The following is a 17,992-nucleotide window of genomic DNA, read 5'->3' as shown; positions in this document are numbered from 1 at the left end:
TGCCTGGATTTCAGCTTTAACAATCCTCTTTGGCATTACATTCTTTTTATGACCAAGAGTACTCAATTTACAATTAAGATACAATTTTGAAATGATTAATCTTACAGAAGAGTGCAGAGTTTAAGTAAATTTTCTTGTCTACTGCAACTATGAAAATGAATAGCCAAGGAGAAGACAAGCCAACTGTTCAGCAAAAAAAAAATAATCCAAGCCACCTACGAACAAATATGACGATGAATTAACACAGTTATCACACAAACAGCCATATAAGTCACTTTAAATGAGAGTTATTTGAGTAATTCAAAAGCTGATGATTTAGAAAAGCAAAGTATTCTAGCTTCTTCTGGTAACTGTACATTCCATTGTCTCTTGCTATAAAATAATTTCTGCTTAAAGTAATTTGCCTTCAAACTTGGGGTCTTATTTAGAAATGTTCAGGCAGAAATAAACGTGTCAAATAATAATGTCATTCTTAATCATACAGTGAATCACTTTCTAAGAGAGTAAGTTGATTATGCCATCTAATATCTAAATGGTTACAAAAATTCACATGTACTGGGAAGATGCACTTTCCCCTACATGTGACAAAGGAGCTGAAATTTTCTCTGTATTTTATGTACTAGAAATGAGGATATAGTGTAATCATGTCAGACTCCCTATGGATTGAGAAACTGTCTATTTCTAAATGTTTGCGTGCAAGTATAATGCTGAATTTCTCCTACTATAATGAATAACACTATGAACAGATATATTCTTTTTTTTCCTCCAAGTAAACACATCCATTTTTCAGTCCTGTAATCAGTATGCATCTATTTAGCTACTTAACAGCAATGTGCTCTGGTTCATTAGGTAGCTACTGTTGTGTCTCAGCCTAGTTAAAATTTCACAGCAAGTTAATCTATTTTATTACAAATGAGAACACAAGTGATAATGTCCTCACCATTTTCCAAACACAGGGTTAACAGTATTTGTAACAAATCAATGAGGGCATTTAAATAGGAAAATTGCAAATCTAAAACTTCAACATTTTTTACACATTGATGACTTCATTTTATTTGTCATTTATGTATTTTAAAACCTTGTTACTTTTCATGGATTTTACTTTTTTTCTTTTTGAAATAGCTCAGTTCCCACTGGCACACTGCAGTGCAGCCTGGTTCTGCAGTTGGTATACATAAAACTGAGAGAGAAACATTTCTGAATAGCCAAATTTTATCCACTGAATTTCTTCATATTTTATAAATCTTCAGGATTCATACTCCATGTTATAATGCAATGAATTATATATGTATAATGTACAGATTGTGAGAATTTTATGAAAAATGAAAACATTTCTCAAGATCTCACCTATTTATCTAACTGTAGCACCCACTTTATCTTTTCTCTTTCCTTTACAGAGCTGTATCATAAATTCTCAAAAAAGACTTTTTCAGTATTTAATCCTTTTGAAGGGTAATATATTTCAGTCTTACTAAAAAATAGTGTCTTGCTTTGGCTTAGAAACTGTAGCTACAAAGCCTGACATTGTTAATTTTAGTTGTGATTTAGGTTAACAGCACTGAAGTCATCAACTCTTGCAATTTCCAGATACACCCCTGATTTCACCTCAATACTCTTTTTCTAACCCCTGTGAGACGGTATTCCACACAAATAATGTGAAACACCAAATAAGATTTTTATCCTTACTAGTTTTATTAGAAATATATATGAACAGCTTACCTATTTTTAAAATAATCATTTTGACCTTAATTCCATACCTCTGATTTTTTTTTTATAGTATTGATCTTCGTTTTGTGTCAAGAGTTTAAAAGAAATGATGCTGGGTTTTCTTTTATTTTTCTTTATTCTTAGTGTTAATGTAGCTGTAATTACTCTTCCAAATGTTAATCTATTAATGAGTTCCTAGAGGAATTAATGGCATTTCACTGCTGACAAGCAGGATCTGGAAGTTTGTCTGAGACATGGACGTTTTATACAGACATTTATCTTGATGTTTCATATTTAATTCAGATGCTTTTTCTGTTTCTGTGCAGTAGCAGGAGAACTGGAATTCAGACCTCACTGATGAAACTGAGAGGAAGGAAATATGGGGATTCTACTAAATTTAGGTTTAGACCTGAGTTTTCAACTATTGCAAGAAAAATTCAGAGTTGATCACCAGGTTCATAGGCTCTGGCATAATAAATTTTCCAAAATTAATTTGCTCCCTAGATCCCCATTGGAATGTGCAGTGTCACACCTCAGTCTTACAGAGCTTGTCAAATCATCATTCAGATTACCAAAATGGACCACAAGCTGGCTATACCTTACTTTAAAAAAAAAAAAAATCAAGAATCATAGAGGTTCATTTCTCATTTACTATCCTTAATTAATGCACTGTTATAAAAAACAATACACGTTTAGCAGTTAGGCTTTTTAAAGAAAAGCTATAATCTTGACATAGTAAGCAAGAGCTATATTAAATCTGAGATCAGATTAAATGTGATAGACCACAAGAAAACGTTGGTAGAACTACCATTTTTGGGCAAAAGAACAGTGGTCAGGTTTCCATTTTAAGCTATCTTAGGTTCAAAATGGGCAGATGTAAACATAAGGACAACCTGTTGGTCTTCTGAGCTAGTTATATCATCTCACACTGCTGTAAGAATTGGAGATGAACAAAGGAAACAGCTGGTCTAAAAACTAAGATAAGATATGTATGTCTGAAAGCCAGCTGGATCCTATTCATCTTTTGCACTGTATTGGAAAATCATTCATTTAAAATATATACTTTGCCATTTGAAATGCATTATTTTTTTCCCACTGTGTATATATAGCTGCTTCAGTCATAGTCAACTGGCATTTGTTTTCACACCAAATTTAAGAAATAATAAAAACTCTTCTGTTTACTGATTTTTAATACCAGATGTTCACTTGCTAATTCCATTACCTTGTAACTACTTCCTATAATTCATTAATTGCCAGCTGCTCAGCCAAACAGAGAACCACGGCTAATCAGATGGCATTGGTAAACAGCCAAGTAAGAGCTTCCTTCTTCAACATTTCTTAAATTACCAATCACTGGGAAAGCTATGGCAATCTTCACTGGTGTATTAAGACTTTACCTTTACATTTTACTTTGAATCTGGAAGTACAATATTGACTAAAATTGGACATACCCTTGTTGTGGAAACTTCCTACTTCAATCCCTCCAATGAATTGTTTCATCCAGTGCTGCTACTGAATGAAAGAAAGGCACTCTGGAGACTAATGATGGTAATGCTGTATCTCATCTACGTTATAGTTATATTAGTTATTAACTACAAATGCAAATGCTTAGGCCAATACTAAAAAGAACTGAGCCAGAACTAAAAGCTAGTATGTGCTTGGCATGACAATATTCCTTTGCTAGCTTTGCAAAAAAAGGAGATGTACTTGATTCTTACATTTTCTTCCACTTGCCAGTTTAAAAATAGTGTTCACTGCTTATCCTTTAAACTGGCAACTAGTTGTCTTTGTGTTAACAAGCAAGGCATTCTTAGCATCACAGTGATAGGGACTTGCCTCCCTTCACAGGAGGAAAGAGGTAAAGGCTATTTGATATAATTTGTAGGAACCCAAACATCTTCCAGCATAATAGCTTCTCTGTCAGTGAATAAAAAGATACAATCCTGCAAACTTACTTCTTTTCTACATATACAGTTATAAAAATTAGTCTTACAGGAAGTAAGCAAACTACCCTATCTCACACATCACTCCCCTAATGTACTCTAGAAACCATTTCAACAATAAACTGCCAACAATGAACACTTGATATGAAATGGGACAGAATAAATCTAATAAAGAAAAGTACCATAAATTTTACAAAAGTTTTGGTTTATAAACCCTGTAATATTCTATAAACAATTCAGAATGAATTGAATGCAGAGATATGAAATTAACAATGTTATAAATTCTGTAACTGGAAATGTTTTCACACTGAAAAGAATTGTTTCCGAGTACTCTGAGATGGCCACATTTTTCTGGCTGTCAGGTAAATATTATGAATGCCAGTTGTACAGCACATAGAAAATAGCACCTCTCAGCAATAATTACACAACCCATCTGTATTGTCTTTAGGGAATTTAAAATGATGCCATATACATCCTTTACAAATGCTTTAAGCATCCCACAAAATCAGAAGAAGAGAACACAGAGAAAAACACATTCAAAAATTGCTACATCATGTAGAAATCACAGGTTAAAAATAATGCTTTGTTCTGCTTATCAGTAGACCAAAAGAAATCCAAATGTAAATTGTGTAACGAAATGCAAAATACTGCATTTCACCAAAAATGTCCATTTTAACATTTTTTCCTTGGGTTTTCCAAATGCATTCAACAGATCTGCCAGTTATTCCTAACTGGGACCTGCCTAATGGCAAAGAGAAGAGAAACGCAGCAATACAGCAAACATAAGGGAAAGGAGACAAAAGAAAAATGAACAACAGGAAACTAATTTGCAGAAATACTCCTACTCGGGAGAAGCACATCTTTTAGGTAGAGCCTGAAGGAAGTGAGAGAGAAGGACAAGATGGAGAAGGATAAGTGAGACAAGAGCAAGAGGAACAAATGAAACAAAAAAGATGTAGGGTAAAAGAAACAAGGAAAAAGCAGAGTAAAAGGGTAGAAGAGCTTCTTGAATCTCCTCTGTGATAAAATTTTGCCTCATTATTCCAATCTCAGTCATATTCTGTTACCTAACAAATAAGGGAAAAGCTTAAGGCCCCTAATTTGAATATGTTCCCACAACTTGAAGTCCACCCTGAACATAAGCTATCCTACTTGTCTTATTTCGGAGGATACTGTGGGAAATGGTCTTAGAGTGAACATATAAAGACTCAACTAACACAGCTCCAGAAACTTGACTCTTGCTAGCCCTCTTGTACTTTCCCAAGAAAATGAAAGTTTTGCATTTTCTTTTTTCCAGACTGCATTCCTACCTTTAGCCACACTTCTGGAAGTGAGGAGCAGACCTGCAGGTCTCTAGAAAGAGGACACCTCATTGGATATGACCCATGCCAGGTCCTTGCTTCCCTGTCAGCCCATGTCTGTCATCCCAGCTCTGCTGCATGCAACCAGCTACCTCCTAATTGCTTACCCACAGAAAGAGCTCAATGGGATCCCTATCACAGCTCACCCAGGAACTGCTCCAGAGATTTGACTCTTGCCAACCTTCATTACAAGTTCACAACACCATCTGATATCACTCTGAGAATGAAATTTGTATTTCTCCTTTTCTAGTGTATGCCTTAAATCCCACACATAGCAAGAACAGGCCAGCATGTCTCCAAGCAGTGACTTATTATTTCAAGACAAGCCAAACTCATCCTACATTTCCATTTCAGTCCCCCGAGGACTAGCAGGCTCTTCTCCAGGATTTCTTTCCCCTTGCTAGTCTCCTGTCAAACATTCTTTTAGACACCTGAAATCTACCTGAGTAGATTCCATTTAGCTCTTGATGAATGCAGGTCTATCTAGCATCTCTCTTTTTCCAGACCCCCACTTTCTGTTTGAAATTACCTAAGTTTTTATGTTTCTTGGTTAAATAAGCCCCTTCTGATGTAAAATGTAAAATAAAATTCTTCAAATTATGTAGTTATGTAGCTGGTGAGTCTCACCTCCGTGCCTGGGAAGATCATGGAACAGATCCTCCTGGACAACATGCTCGATCACATAAAGAATGAGCATGTGATCCGAGACAGCCAGCATGGCTTCACCAAGGGAAGGTCATGCCTGACTAATCTTGTGGCCTTCCATGATGGAGTGACGGCATTGGTGGACGAAGGGAAGGCGACTGATGTCATTTACCTGGACCTGAGCAAGGCCTTTGACATGGTCCCCCACCACATCCTCATCTCCAAATTGGAGGGAAGTGGATTTGATGGGTGGACGACCCGATGGATAAGCAATTGGTTGAAAGGCTGCAGACAGAGGGTAGTGGTCAATGGCTCTATGTCCAGGTGGAGGCCGGTAACAAGTGGTGTCCCCCAAGGGTCTGTCTTGGGACCGGTGCTCTTTAGCATCTTTATTAATGACATCGATGAAGGAATTGAGTGCACCCTCAGCAAGTTTGCTGACGACACCAAGCTGAATGGTGCGGTTGATACGGTGGAAGGAAGGGATGCCATTCAGAGGGACCTCGACAGGCTTGAGGGCTGGGCTCGGGTGAACCTAATGAGGTTCAACACGGCAAAGTGCAAGGTTTTGCATTTGGGCCGGAAGAACCCCAGGCACCCGTACAGGCTGGGAGGAGTGGTCCTTGAGAGCAGCTCGGCAGAGAAGGACCTGGGGGTCCTGATGGACGAGAGACTGAACATGAGCCAGCAGTGCGCTCTGGCAGCTCGAAAGGCAAATGGGATCCTGGGCTCCATCAGGAGAGGGGTGGTCAGCAGGGACAGGGAGGTGATTGTCCCTCTCTACTCGGCTCTTGTGAGGCCCCATCTGGAGTACTGTGTCCAAGTGTGGAGCCCTCAGTACAAGAAAGACATAGAGATTTTGGAAAGGGTCCAGAGGAGGGCGACTAAGATGATCAGGGGGCTGGAGCACCTCCCCTATGAGGACAGGATGAGGGAGTTGGGCTTGTTCAGCCTGGAGAAGAGAAGGCTGCGGGGTGACCTCATTGCAGCCTATCAATACCTGAAGGGAACCTACAGCCAGGAGGGGAGTAAACTCTTCAAAAGGGCTGACAATAGCAGGACTAGGGGAAATGGATCCAAGTTGAAGGAGGGAAGATTTAGGTTGGATGTTAGGGGGAAGTTCTTCACAAGGAGAGTAGTTGGGCCCTGGAACGGGCTGCCCAGGGAGGTTGTGGATGCCCCGTTCCTTGGACGTGTTCAAGGCCAGGTTGGACGGGGTCCTGGGCAACCTGATCTGAATGTGTATGTTTGGTGGCCCTGCTAGGCAGGGGGGTTGGAACTACATGATCCTTGAGGTCCCTTCCAACCCGGGTGATTCTGTGATTCTGTGATAGTTACAGCTCTCCGAAGTTGAGCTGTTCTGTGAACTTCAGTGACAAATTCTCTATTTTGTACAAAGGGCTAATCCAAACTTCACTTCTGAGGATGTAAAAATACGGTCACTGAGTAGATTCCGCTGAGGTGGAGGAGAAACATTATAGGATGACAGTAAACTACCACATTTATTTTTATTTTTTTTTCCAACCTACTCCATGAATCAAGTTTCTTTCTGCTAAGTTCCAGCTCAGACTGGTCCTTAACACCAGGCTGGCTGGCCAAGCATTTTACAGCTAGTGCAGAAACTCTTGGATTGCAAAATTCATCCATCTCAAGTACAGCTCTAGAGAAAATGATCAAACAGGAGTGTAGACACAAGAGGAAGAAGAAAGAGGGTGGTAAAATCAATGCTGCTTTTTTTTCCTCCTTCATACTACACCCTCATTCATGCAGATTCTTCAGAACTACTTCAGCCAAGTTTCAAATGGAGCAAGCACTTTCAGATGAGCAGTAAACCCCTGAAAGCTTGGATTTATAAGAGGATACTGTCAGAACCATACTTACAGCACTGCTAGCGGGTGCTGCCATAATCACATCAGATCACATTATAGATGGCTAAGAAGGTTTTGTGAGCCTGACCGTTGTGCCTGCCTAATTTACAGCGTTCCTGTCAGGAGGAAATCAAGTTTCATAGTTATGACATTTCTTTCTGGAGTACTAAATGTTAACTTTGCTGATCACGCATATTTTGGTAGAACAGCTTATTTCTAAATGGCAAACGTGATATAAAAAGCATAATGACTTCATTCAAAACTTTTATAGAGTGAGCAGCTGATTCTCACACCTATAGAAAACAGACTAAGTGGTATTTTAGTCATCAAAGGGTAGAAATAGATACACACTCAATATATTCAGTTTTCCCATTTTAAGTAATGTCATGGTGCCATAATTGCAGTCTATCTAAAACTAGTTATTTTTTGTACTTCTAATATGAACTTAAACAATGTTGTCATATAATAAAAGTATTATTATTGATAGATAACAGCAGCAACCTTTTTACAAGTTTCATTTCATACAAGGACTTCATCTTAATTGATAGTCATTCAGAGCTAGATGATTGTTCGTAATGGAAGGAAAGGACAAAGGCAGCCTCACACTCTGTAATAAAATTCACATACAGTCTCAGCACTTGGAAGAAATGAGAGAAAGATGCAGCATCACTTGACAGGTGAGAGTTACACCACAATGAATGCATGCACTACCTCTATCACACTGGCTACTGGTGTATTTTCCTCTACATCATGTACAGGAAATAATTCCCACTAGAATTCTGGTGAGACCTGCTGTTGCTGTGGACTTATTGCATATCCCCTGTTGCAATTGTTGGGGAAAAACTGCTGTAAATGAGTAACTAACATCAGCTAGGGCTTGCTAAAGAGTCCCCCTAAAATCTAACTATTTGCAAAACCTGTAGTATATGTTATGAAGTACAAGCATTGTTTACAAACAAAATTCTCATCTTTATTTTGACGTACTGGTAGTATTTAGACTACAGACAAAGCTTATGCAGTCTACTTGCTGCTACCAATATTTTACAGTTGTAGTTAAGTTACAGTTACCTCAAGAGGTCTCCTGAACGGTTAAAGGTTAGTAACTGAAACAAACAGAATCTCAATTAATTTCAAACAATTTCTAACAATTTAATGACTTGCATTAACTAAAACGTAGTTGAACATCAGATATGTTTCCCACTTAGTTAACAAGTGTACAGGCACCCTGATAAGGAGTAATTTTTATGGTTCTGATACAGATTAGCTCTATTCTAACAATTGTATTAGGATCTGTAATTACATTACGTATTTGTAGATGAAGCAGAACATCTTATTTAACTTCTTGCTTGTACTTTCCTCAAACAGAAGCACAACCAGGAAGATAAGCTGTGGTGTACTATATGTAGTAAAAGCTCACTGCCTTTAGATTTTCTTAAAAGGTCACTGTAAACGTTTTTGTTAGCCACAGAAATCTCGTTTCATAGATGACTCTTACCTTTATAACAGAGGCCCCTGCCCTGGAAAGAGGACTGTGCATTTGGGCTGCTGCAGCCATGTTAGCTATTGTATTGAGGTGGTTCATCTGATTCATTGCCATTGCAACCGAAGCGGGAGGTAGGCTGACAGGTAGCAGAGGGTGGGGCATCATCATGAACGGCAGGTCTATCCCTAAAAGAGAGCACGTGCAAGTTATGTGTGTCAATCCCCCATCTTATATCCCTTAATTTTTAAAGTCTATATTTTACTGGAATATTGGCTAGCTGGACTCAATTCTATTGTGTGTTATTAAATTTGAGGTTATGCAGGGAATAATTCTGCATTCTAGAAAAGGCTGTACAGTTTGCGCTGGGCCAAGAAGCACACAGATGTAAAAGCAATGCAATATTAGCAAAATTAATATATACTAGCACACAAGTTAGAGACATTTTTATTGACGTCAACAAAGCGAAAAAACAAAAATATGCAAATATCTGCATGTTTTTCCAATACAAGTGAAGAATATTCATTAATGATTTTAAGAAGTCCTCTAACTTAATTTACCTACGCAGCAATCTGAGACTAGTCTTCTGTATTAGGACTACTCCCTGACTAAAGAAAGCTGTAGAATGGACTACAGGACCACTGTACTACCATATAGGGCTGTGAACATGACTATGGGATGAGAGCAAATCATGACCAACTAAACGTCTTAAGATTCACTATAATTTATTTATAAGATGATCCATGCCAATATTAATGATGACACATACATCTCCCTTCACTTTAACCATACTGACCTTCACTGCTTACATCCATAAGCCTTGGTTCCCTTGCATATCTCCTTTAACAGCCCAATAATCTCTCCTCATACTCCACAGAGCTCCAAAACTCCCAGACACCATCTGGTCACATTGAGTTGTATGTCTACTTAAAGTCCAATTGACATGCAAACTAAATGCAAACTACAAACAGAATTTAACAGCATATCACCAGTTTTAAGACACAATCCGTCAAACATTTTGAAGACTATGAAGAAAATATAGCTTGCAAATCATTGGACATGTCTGACATTCAATAAGCTCTTTAACAACCTATAGACATTTGCCTACTACAATATCTATTGGAAAATAACCTGAAAGTTTTCTGAACAGTAAAGAACATTGTCCCTAATGCAAAACATGTACGGATACTCAATTATGCAAGAATATAAATGAAAGCATAAACCACAGTGTATGTTAGTCCTGTAACTTGGTGGTTCTTAACTACTGACATTTATCCAGATGCTCAGGCTCTAACCCTGCCATGAACAAAGCAATCATTTATTTTAGGAGCCTTTTAGATAATCCTGATTTTTTGAAGTTTGTGGTGCCACTTGGGTAGCAAGAAAGTATCTGCTCCAAAAATTTCATAAGGAGTCAGAAATGTCACTCGTCCACTGAAACAAACACCAAAAGTCAACTTTCAAAACTGAGGATAAAGAAATGAAACAGATAATAAGGGTTCACAGATAATGAAACTTTAATTCTTCATCCATCACGATCTTTTACAATTGATTTTACTCTTCACTATCTTTTTAAATACTATTATCTGTTGTTTTCGGAACTGCTTTCTTGGAATAACTTCACAGTCCCTCCCCTTTGGGTCTAGCAGAAGAGGTGATCTCTAACTTCTCACCTGTCCCCTTCCTAAAGGAAGGGAAGAAGAGAGGATTATAGTGAATTGAAAATTCCAAAACCAAATTTCAACTGTATCATTCTATTCCAGTTCTTTTGAACAGCTAGATATAAGTGATGACTTCGTATAAACCCGGTAGTTACAAGGAAAGACAAAGAAGAGGAATTTGCTTCTACACACTTTTCACTAGTCATTTTCCACCCATTCTTTGCTCTCTCATATTCACTTGGTGAGCAACATTTTCAGTTGGAAGAGAACTCACTAATATTTTAAGCAACTGTACTTGTTTTTAGGCCACAGCAATGCTGACTGGAACTCACAGCCCCTACCCAACAACAGATGGCCATTTAAAGGTAGTGGCTGTATCTCAGTTGAGTAAAGCCTGCCTCCAAGCAGGGACTCCATATAACTTATTCTTTTCTCCCCATGAGGGTCCAGTACATACTGTTGGTAAGCAGGTGGTTCTGCTGAAGAGGACTGAGTGGGTGTGCACTTCCAAGGCTCGACTGTCCTGACAGGGTGGGATGACCAATGCTGTGCTGTGATCCTGTTGTAATGGGAGACTGAAGTTTGTCTTTATCCCAGGAAGATTCACTCCCACCTGCAAAACAGGATATAAAGGGACCACAAATGGCATATACTCTTTTAAAAAAAGCAGTCTGCTTTGTTAGTGACAAACTAATACTCTTTACCACACTTATGTGCTTAGCACAAACACAGCACTTTAAAAAAAATGAAGATTAAGAAATATGAATTAGGCAAAAAATATGATTAAGGAACTTCAGTATCTCCTACTTTCATACCAGCAACGTCTGAAAGAGAAAAAGCTAAACGTTTAAGGAAAAAATTATCAAAGTAAGCATCAGACACTGGATCACAATCTCCTGTCAGAAGGAATCAGGCCTGCCAGGGACTAACAGATGTCTATCAGTGTTGTTAATACTAACCAGAGAGTGGCTCCACTAGTCACTCCTTCAGTGGTTACAGCCCTCCTAACTTTTAACTCAATGACCTGAACAGGTTACAGCAATTTATCCCCACCATGTTATCTGTAAGCTTTAGCAGCTTTTGCTCCTCTGCTGGGCTTGACCCACAGATGCTTTGCTGGGTTAGCAAAGTCAGGCATTAGGCAGGGCTTGGAAACTATCAGGATTCAAGATGTTGAGTTCAGACACTTATAACGCGCAGCAAGTGTGATCAGAACAACAACAACAAAAATATAGCACACTGAACACTCATCTGTTTGGCCAGGAATATCTGTTTGGTCTTCTGAAGATGTTGTGTTTTGCAGCAATTTTACAGACGGTAGTTTTCTTTAGTATTACATTTATACACGTGAATAACAACAAGCTCCTTTTAAAGAGCAGTTAAGTAGACCATGAGAGTGAATTCCGAAACACACACCTGGTCCACAAAGCAAACCACCTTAAAAGTCAGGCTGAACAGTTTTAGAGTAAAAAGCTATTCCAGATAAACTCCTTTCCTAGCTATATCCCATGTTTTCAATTAGATGGATTGTTATGAAAATATATAATTGATTGTAATTGATGTGTATTGATTTTATTTTGATTTTATGAACAAGAATTTCGATTAGAATAAGTAACAGATTACTGTGATTAAAGGAGACTGTAGTAGAAAGCAAAAGGCACTTAAATTGAAAATGAAAGTAACAGAAATTTTCTACGTTTTTATGACAACACTCAGATAATAAACATGATTAATACTGCTAAATGCAAAAGTTTGAAAGATCAATGAATGAGAAGAAAGGTAATCACTCTATCATTTTATCACTATGTCCATGTGTGAATTACCTTCCTATAAAAGATTAGTAATTTGCAAAATGATGAGTCATAACTGACAAAAAAAAGATACGGTGAATAATGGCACGTGATGCAATATAACATGGCACAGTGTGGTAATTAGAAGCAGTACTGCAGTTAAAGCTCTTTCAGCATTCTCAATTTTTAATATCCAGTACAGCTGCACTTTTAAATAACATTTAACTAATATTTAGTGGAGAAGTTGTTCACTACAACCATGGTCAAACCGAGGTTCTAATTAGTGAAGTATTTATCAACCTCAAACCTGTAATTTGAAGAACAGTTTTTTTGTTTTGTTTTGGTTTGGTTTTTTTGTTCGATTTTAGGAAATAAATTTCATTTTTCTCTATATGCTTTCTCAGAATTAAATACACTTCTTTCTCAAAAAACAAACAAAACAAGACAAAACAAAAAAAACCACCACAAACAACAGACATGAAAAGTTCTATGGCATGAATCTTCTTAAACTGATCTTGTAAATGCAACTTCCCATATCAAGGCAATGGCCATGAGAACTGCATAGAAGACAGTTTACCAGAGATTTTTGAATGAAGAGTCAAAATTGTACTCTTCACCTAAAAGCTTCCCTCACCCCATCTGTTTTCTTCCAATACTTCCAATCATAGGCACAGACACTCTACATTCTTGGCTCATTTATTTACTCATTCCTGGAAGCATCAAAGTCCCATGCATCTACCCACACTTCTGTGGACCTGACACTGCAGTACCAGAGCCCAACTGGATTTCTGGGTTAAGCTGAATGTACTGGAGGAAAGAACAATTCTACCTACATGGAGAAAAGTGACTTCTTTAAGGAAGCACAGGAAATCTGCCAGGAAACAGGAAACCAAATTTAGATTCTGTCATACAGTCCAAATCATCAGATCAGGTCTCCACAAATGTGGACAACAATAACTTTTTTTTTTTTTCTTGGAAACTCCACTTTTAAGTCTGCTCCTGTATTCAGTGCCAGCACCAGAATAAATTGCAGTACACTTATATCTAAAGATCACTCCTGTGTTCTTATGTTTTCCATCACTCTTTATTACAGAAAGAAAAAACAGTATTGCTGAGAATATGATATATAATATAAGTGAAATATAATAATCTCTATGTATCCTATAGTCTTCCATACACCACCATAGGTAACTGCTTCATCTCTTAATTTGCATTGCATATACTATGCAGTAGCAAGTCCCTTAAATTGAAAGAAGTATAATTACTTCTTAAATACTGGCACATTTTCTAAGTGCAGTAAGATTAATTATCTCCAACTTACAAGTGGAAAAGCTGAGCTTTCCCAGTTCTGTGGAGCAGCTTCTTCCAGGTTTCTGGGAGACAAATGGTGAAATGATAAAAGAGAAGTCAGGTCTCACGGGTCCTACTCTTGCTCCCTCACTTTCAACTCATCCTACCTACAGTGACTTTGCAAAGACAAAGATAACCGCTTCAAAAGAAAACTTGCAACCTTCCCTGCAGTACCTACTCCCATATAGTAAGAAAAATTTACATAGAAACTAACAGGAATAGGAAAGATATATCAAGAAGAAAGCAAACATACAACACAATTAGGAAAAACAGAAAGTGAAAACAGCGATTTCATTTATTTTGCATCTTGTGTATAAGGGGAAAAAGATTCTATTTATTTTAAATAAGAAAAGTTACTAATATTTTAAAATTTCTGATTTAATTTTCTGATTTGTGTCATAAGAGCATTAACAGAGCCCTCAGAAGTCTGCTCATTTGTCAAAATGCCAATACATCATTTCTACACTTTACAAAAAGCTTTATGTTTAACACTATTACCCACTATCCATATGACCTTCTCTTCAACAGATAAAACTAAAGGACAGAAAGGTAATTTTTCCTTATCTTGTTTGCATTCTAGTCGATCTTGTCCCAGAGCAGATTGTATTCAGCATTAAGAAAGGGCAAGAGAGACAAGAACCTCCATCTTCCAGGGCTCCTGACAGTTATCAGAAGCAGGCACAGAGCCTGCAGTTTCCTTAAACACAGACACACCAAACTGGAAAGAAGGCAAATGTCCAGCCATCCCAAAACATTATAGTATGCACTGACTTGGCAGCAGAAGAAGCTAAAGATCTCACCTGCTTCAACCACCCAGTTCAGGTCATGCAGAAAATCTGGTGCGCAGTTCTTATTATGCTTTTCAGATTGACAGATAAATGCACAATATGGAGGGTGAAAAAAAGGCCTAGTAGTCTGCATTGCACACAGTCATCTACACAGTCACCTACAAAGAAACGTAGTGCGTGTTTTGAAGGACACAGATAACGACAGAAACTACATGAATTTGGTAAGAGAAGGAGTTACTAACTAAAGTCTTCACTAGTCCTAAGAAGTTATTTGAAAGAGCTTATTTATCAGTGCATGAATTACAGTTATGTTCAACAAAGCAAACACAAAACTAATGCAACAAATCCCAGTCCATTCACTCAAAAATTACGTGGTATGAGGCAAGCATTCCCTTAACACCATTTCACAGCCCAGTGGACAAATTCTGAACATCTCTGCTTCTGAATCCCTAATTAACAAATGAACATGGGATTCAGATGAGTTCATTTACATAGGGATTCAAATCACAAGTAACACAAATACAGGAAATCAGCCCAAGCCATACATACATATATGTACTGTTGGTCTTGTACTCACAGATCTACCATGCAGTGTATGGTTATGCGCAATCACATGCGAGTCTGTGAACAAAGAGCCTCTGTTCCAGTTTCATTTTGTTCAGCTGAAAGACATGCAGGTGATAAGCTCCTGGTTTCCTGAAAATGCTGCTTCCTCCCCATCTTTGACTTCAGCAGTTCTATAACAAGATTTTCAAGCTTCGTGTTTTCTAGCAACCCACCTCTACTTCAGAATAAAAAACACTTCTTTTTTTTTGGTGAAGATCTATTTGGGAAGATTAAATTAGTGTCTTAGTTTTAGGTACTGAAAATCTCCAGAAAGTAATCGAAGTTCAACTTGGTGACAGTTTCCTTTCATTTGGTTTCAAATTCATTTTATCAGCCTTAAACTGAGTGTTCTACCTAAATGAAACCCACTGTCAGAGGTACCTTTGAATTGAACAATCACACTGCTTCAATTTATGTCTGTCATTTTATTTTTTGTTGATGTATTTCTGAAAAATTGAACCCAAATTGTTAAAAACAATATCATTTTCACTGTCCAATTCTATTCTAAAGCTATTTTTAAGCACATTTTTCATGCTACCAGGCAGCCATAGATCAGCCAAGAAGAGCAAATATTCAGAGTGCTATTATTTCAGCACTGATAGTATCAAAGTATTTAATGCCAATGGTAATACGAATGTCCAGCATTCATATGTTCTCTGAATTCTTCTGGCTTATCTAGAAATCCAGTACCCTTAAACCACTGTGGGCCTGTTTGCCAGTATTTGTACCTACAGTGCTTTTCAGCTGTCCCATGCAATTTGACTTTACCCACACCCTAGTCTTGCCTTGATACAGGGAAAGACAGTCATTACAAAGAACATTCTCCACTGAAAACACTTCAGTCTGCAAGTTTTTGTCAACTTTTCCCATGATATGAGCATGTGAATGTCTAAGAGGAAGATTACATACCAGACTAATTTTTCAACTCTGTATGATAGAATGACAGCTCTCAAAGGCAACAAGAGCTCCAGTAGTGTCTGTAAATGTTTTAACAGTATATAATAATCTCCATGATGGAAAGTACAGCTGATAGCTCCATTAGTTTCAATACAGACATACAGTTATTATTTGCCAACAGGAGAAGATCAGATGCCAGTCTGAGAAGTGTCATTTTTAGAATCAATCCAGCTACGAATCCACTTTGCCAACTGTAAGAAATTTATGGCATCAAAATAGAATGTATTCCTTGCCTGAAAATAACGTTTCGCATAATCATGACCAAAACTAGAAATCCACTTGTCAGTTGTTGGCTACATTCACTGACCAATAAATAATTTGGTATTACGAATCAATTGATGTTCCATAGAGCTTCATCTATCTAAAATGTCTGCCAATTTGACTTATTAAATAGAAGGAAACTCAGGCTTCACCTCTTGCAGATTTTATATATGTATATTTATATATATATTTATATATAATATAATATATATATGTATATATTTTAAGCACCAAGACATTGGCCTGGTAAAATTAATTTGAACCAAAAGTAGACTGAAATTTTACCTTTTTGGAGGAATACAAACTTTCAGAATTCAGATAATTGAACACAGAGTCAGGATAGGAAGGGTTCATCTACATCATATTCCTGGTACTGTCATTTTACCATCAGGAAAATATAAGACTGTTCTGGATGCAGATTATGACTCATTTAGCCCTATGGTCTGTCCCTCACAGTGGCAACAGATGATGTCTCATGAAGACTAAATAGGACTGGCCACAACCTGGGACCACTTACCCACAAATAAATTTTCTCATTTTCAAATGGGAATGAGATTTGTTTGTTCAGATTGAGATTAAATGTTGGCTAAACCAGCTTCTAAAAGCATGCCATCCATCTGAAAATCTGAAAGATCAGCATTGCATTTTAAGCCTAACTGTACTGATTTGTCTCGCTGTGTGCATTGGCTGCATCAGCTTCTGCCCTAGGAGAAAGCCACAGAAGTGTGTAGGGTAAGATATTAAAACTCAAGAAATCCAGTGATGGCTTTACTGGGTTACTTCCAAAAACTTATCAAGTGGTTCAGCAGATGTAATTACTGCTTAGCCCTGCCAAAGCTTTGAAATGTGCCCATTAATTCAGCAATTCCCAATCTGTCCATCAGTCAGTCATACTTAAAAAATATGTCTGTCACAACATAGGTGAAGTAATCTGTTGATAATTATACAATAAGAAGTCATATAAAATTTGAATATAGTTTCTGAACTTTTTGAATTGTCTGAATGACAAAATCTGAGTTTATTTCAAAACAAACAGGATGCTAAAGATAACTTAAAATGTCAGAATATTTAATCGCAATTGATCTAAAAAGAATAATTCAATTAACCCCAGAAATACGCTTTCTCAGAAGATAAATGCAGGGGTATATTTATTTATTGCTGATGGCTACTAACATTGGTCAGTGAATGTAAAGGAACTACTCACTAAGTGCTGCAAGGAATTTTTTTCACTAAAACAGTCTTTTTTTTGGACAGAATAGCTAGCAATCAGTCTTTTCCTCAAATAACAAATACTAAAAACTGGAAAAAGTGGTGCAAAACAAATAAAGAGATGAAGAAAAATGAAAATCCTATACAGTGTAATGGAGTACACTGATATAAACAGAAGAACAAGGCTCAAACTGGCAGCGACTTCATTTAAATATGAAATATTAAATACATCTCGATCGGTGTGCTGATTCAAGTTATACCACCAAAGTACCCCCATCAAAGTAAGATTTGAAAGCCGAAGGATCATAGAAGGCTGGATGCAAATAACCACAACCAATTCCAAAAGCAATTCTCCAAGTTAGCTAC

The 17,992-nt window shown here is 37.4% G+C and overlaps 1 protein-coding gene across 5 annotated transcripts in view; it reads right to left on the bottom strand.

Annotated features, from left to right (window-relative positions):
* Positions 1 to 17,992, bottom strand: part of DACH2 (dachshund family transcription factor 2) — a 264,433-nt gene that overhangs the window by 53,142 nt on the left and 193,299 nt on the right. For all 5 annotated transcript variants that reach the window (XM_052672831.1, XM_052672830.1, XM_052672832.1 and 2 more), the window contains 2 exons: positions 11,123 to 11,278; positions 9,020 to 9,192 (listed from right to left, as the gene is read on the bottom strand). In XM_052672831.1, the coding sequence (XP_052528791.1) occupies positions 9,020 to 9,192; positions 11,123 to 11,278 (329 nt within the window). The remainder of the gene's footprint in view (positions 1 to 9,019; positions 9,193 to 11,122; positions 11,279 to 17,992) is intronic.

The sequence above is a fragment of the Tympanuchus pallidicinctus genome, unplaced genomic scaffold (genome assembly GCF_026119805.1).
Source record: "Tympanuchus pallidicinctus isolate F22 unplaced genomic scaffold, pur_lepc_1.0 scaffold13, whole genome shotgun sequence".
NCBI classification, from domain to species: domain Eukaryota; kingdom Metazoa; phylum Chordata; class Aves; order Galliformes; family Phasianidae; genus Tympanuchus; species Tympanuchus pallidicinctus.
This window is presented reverse-complemented; position numbering and strand designations above follow the sequence as displayed.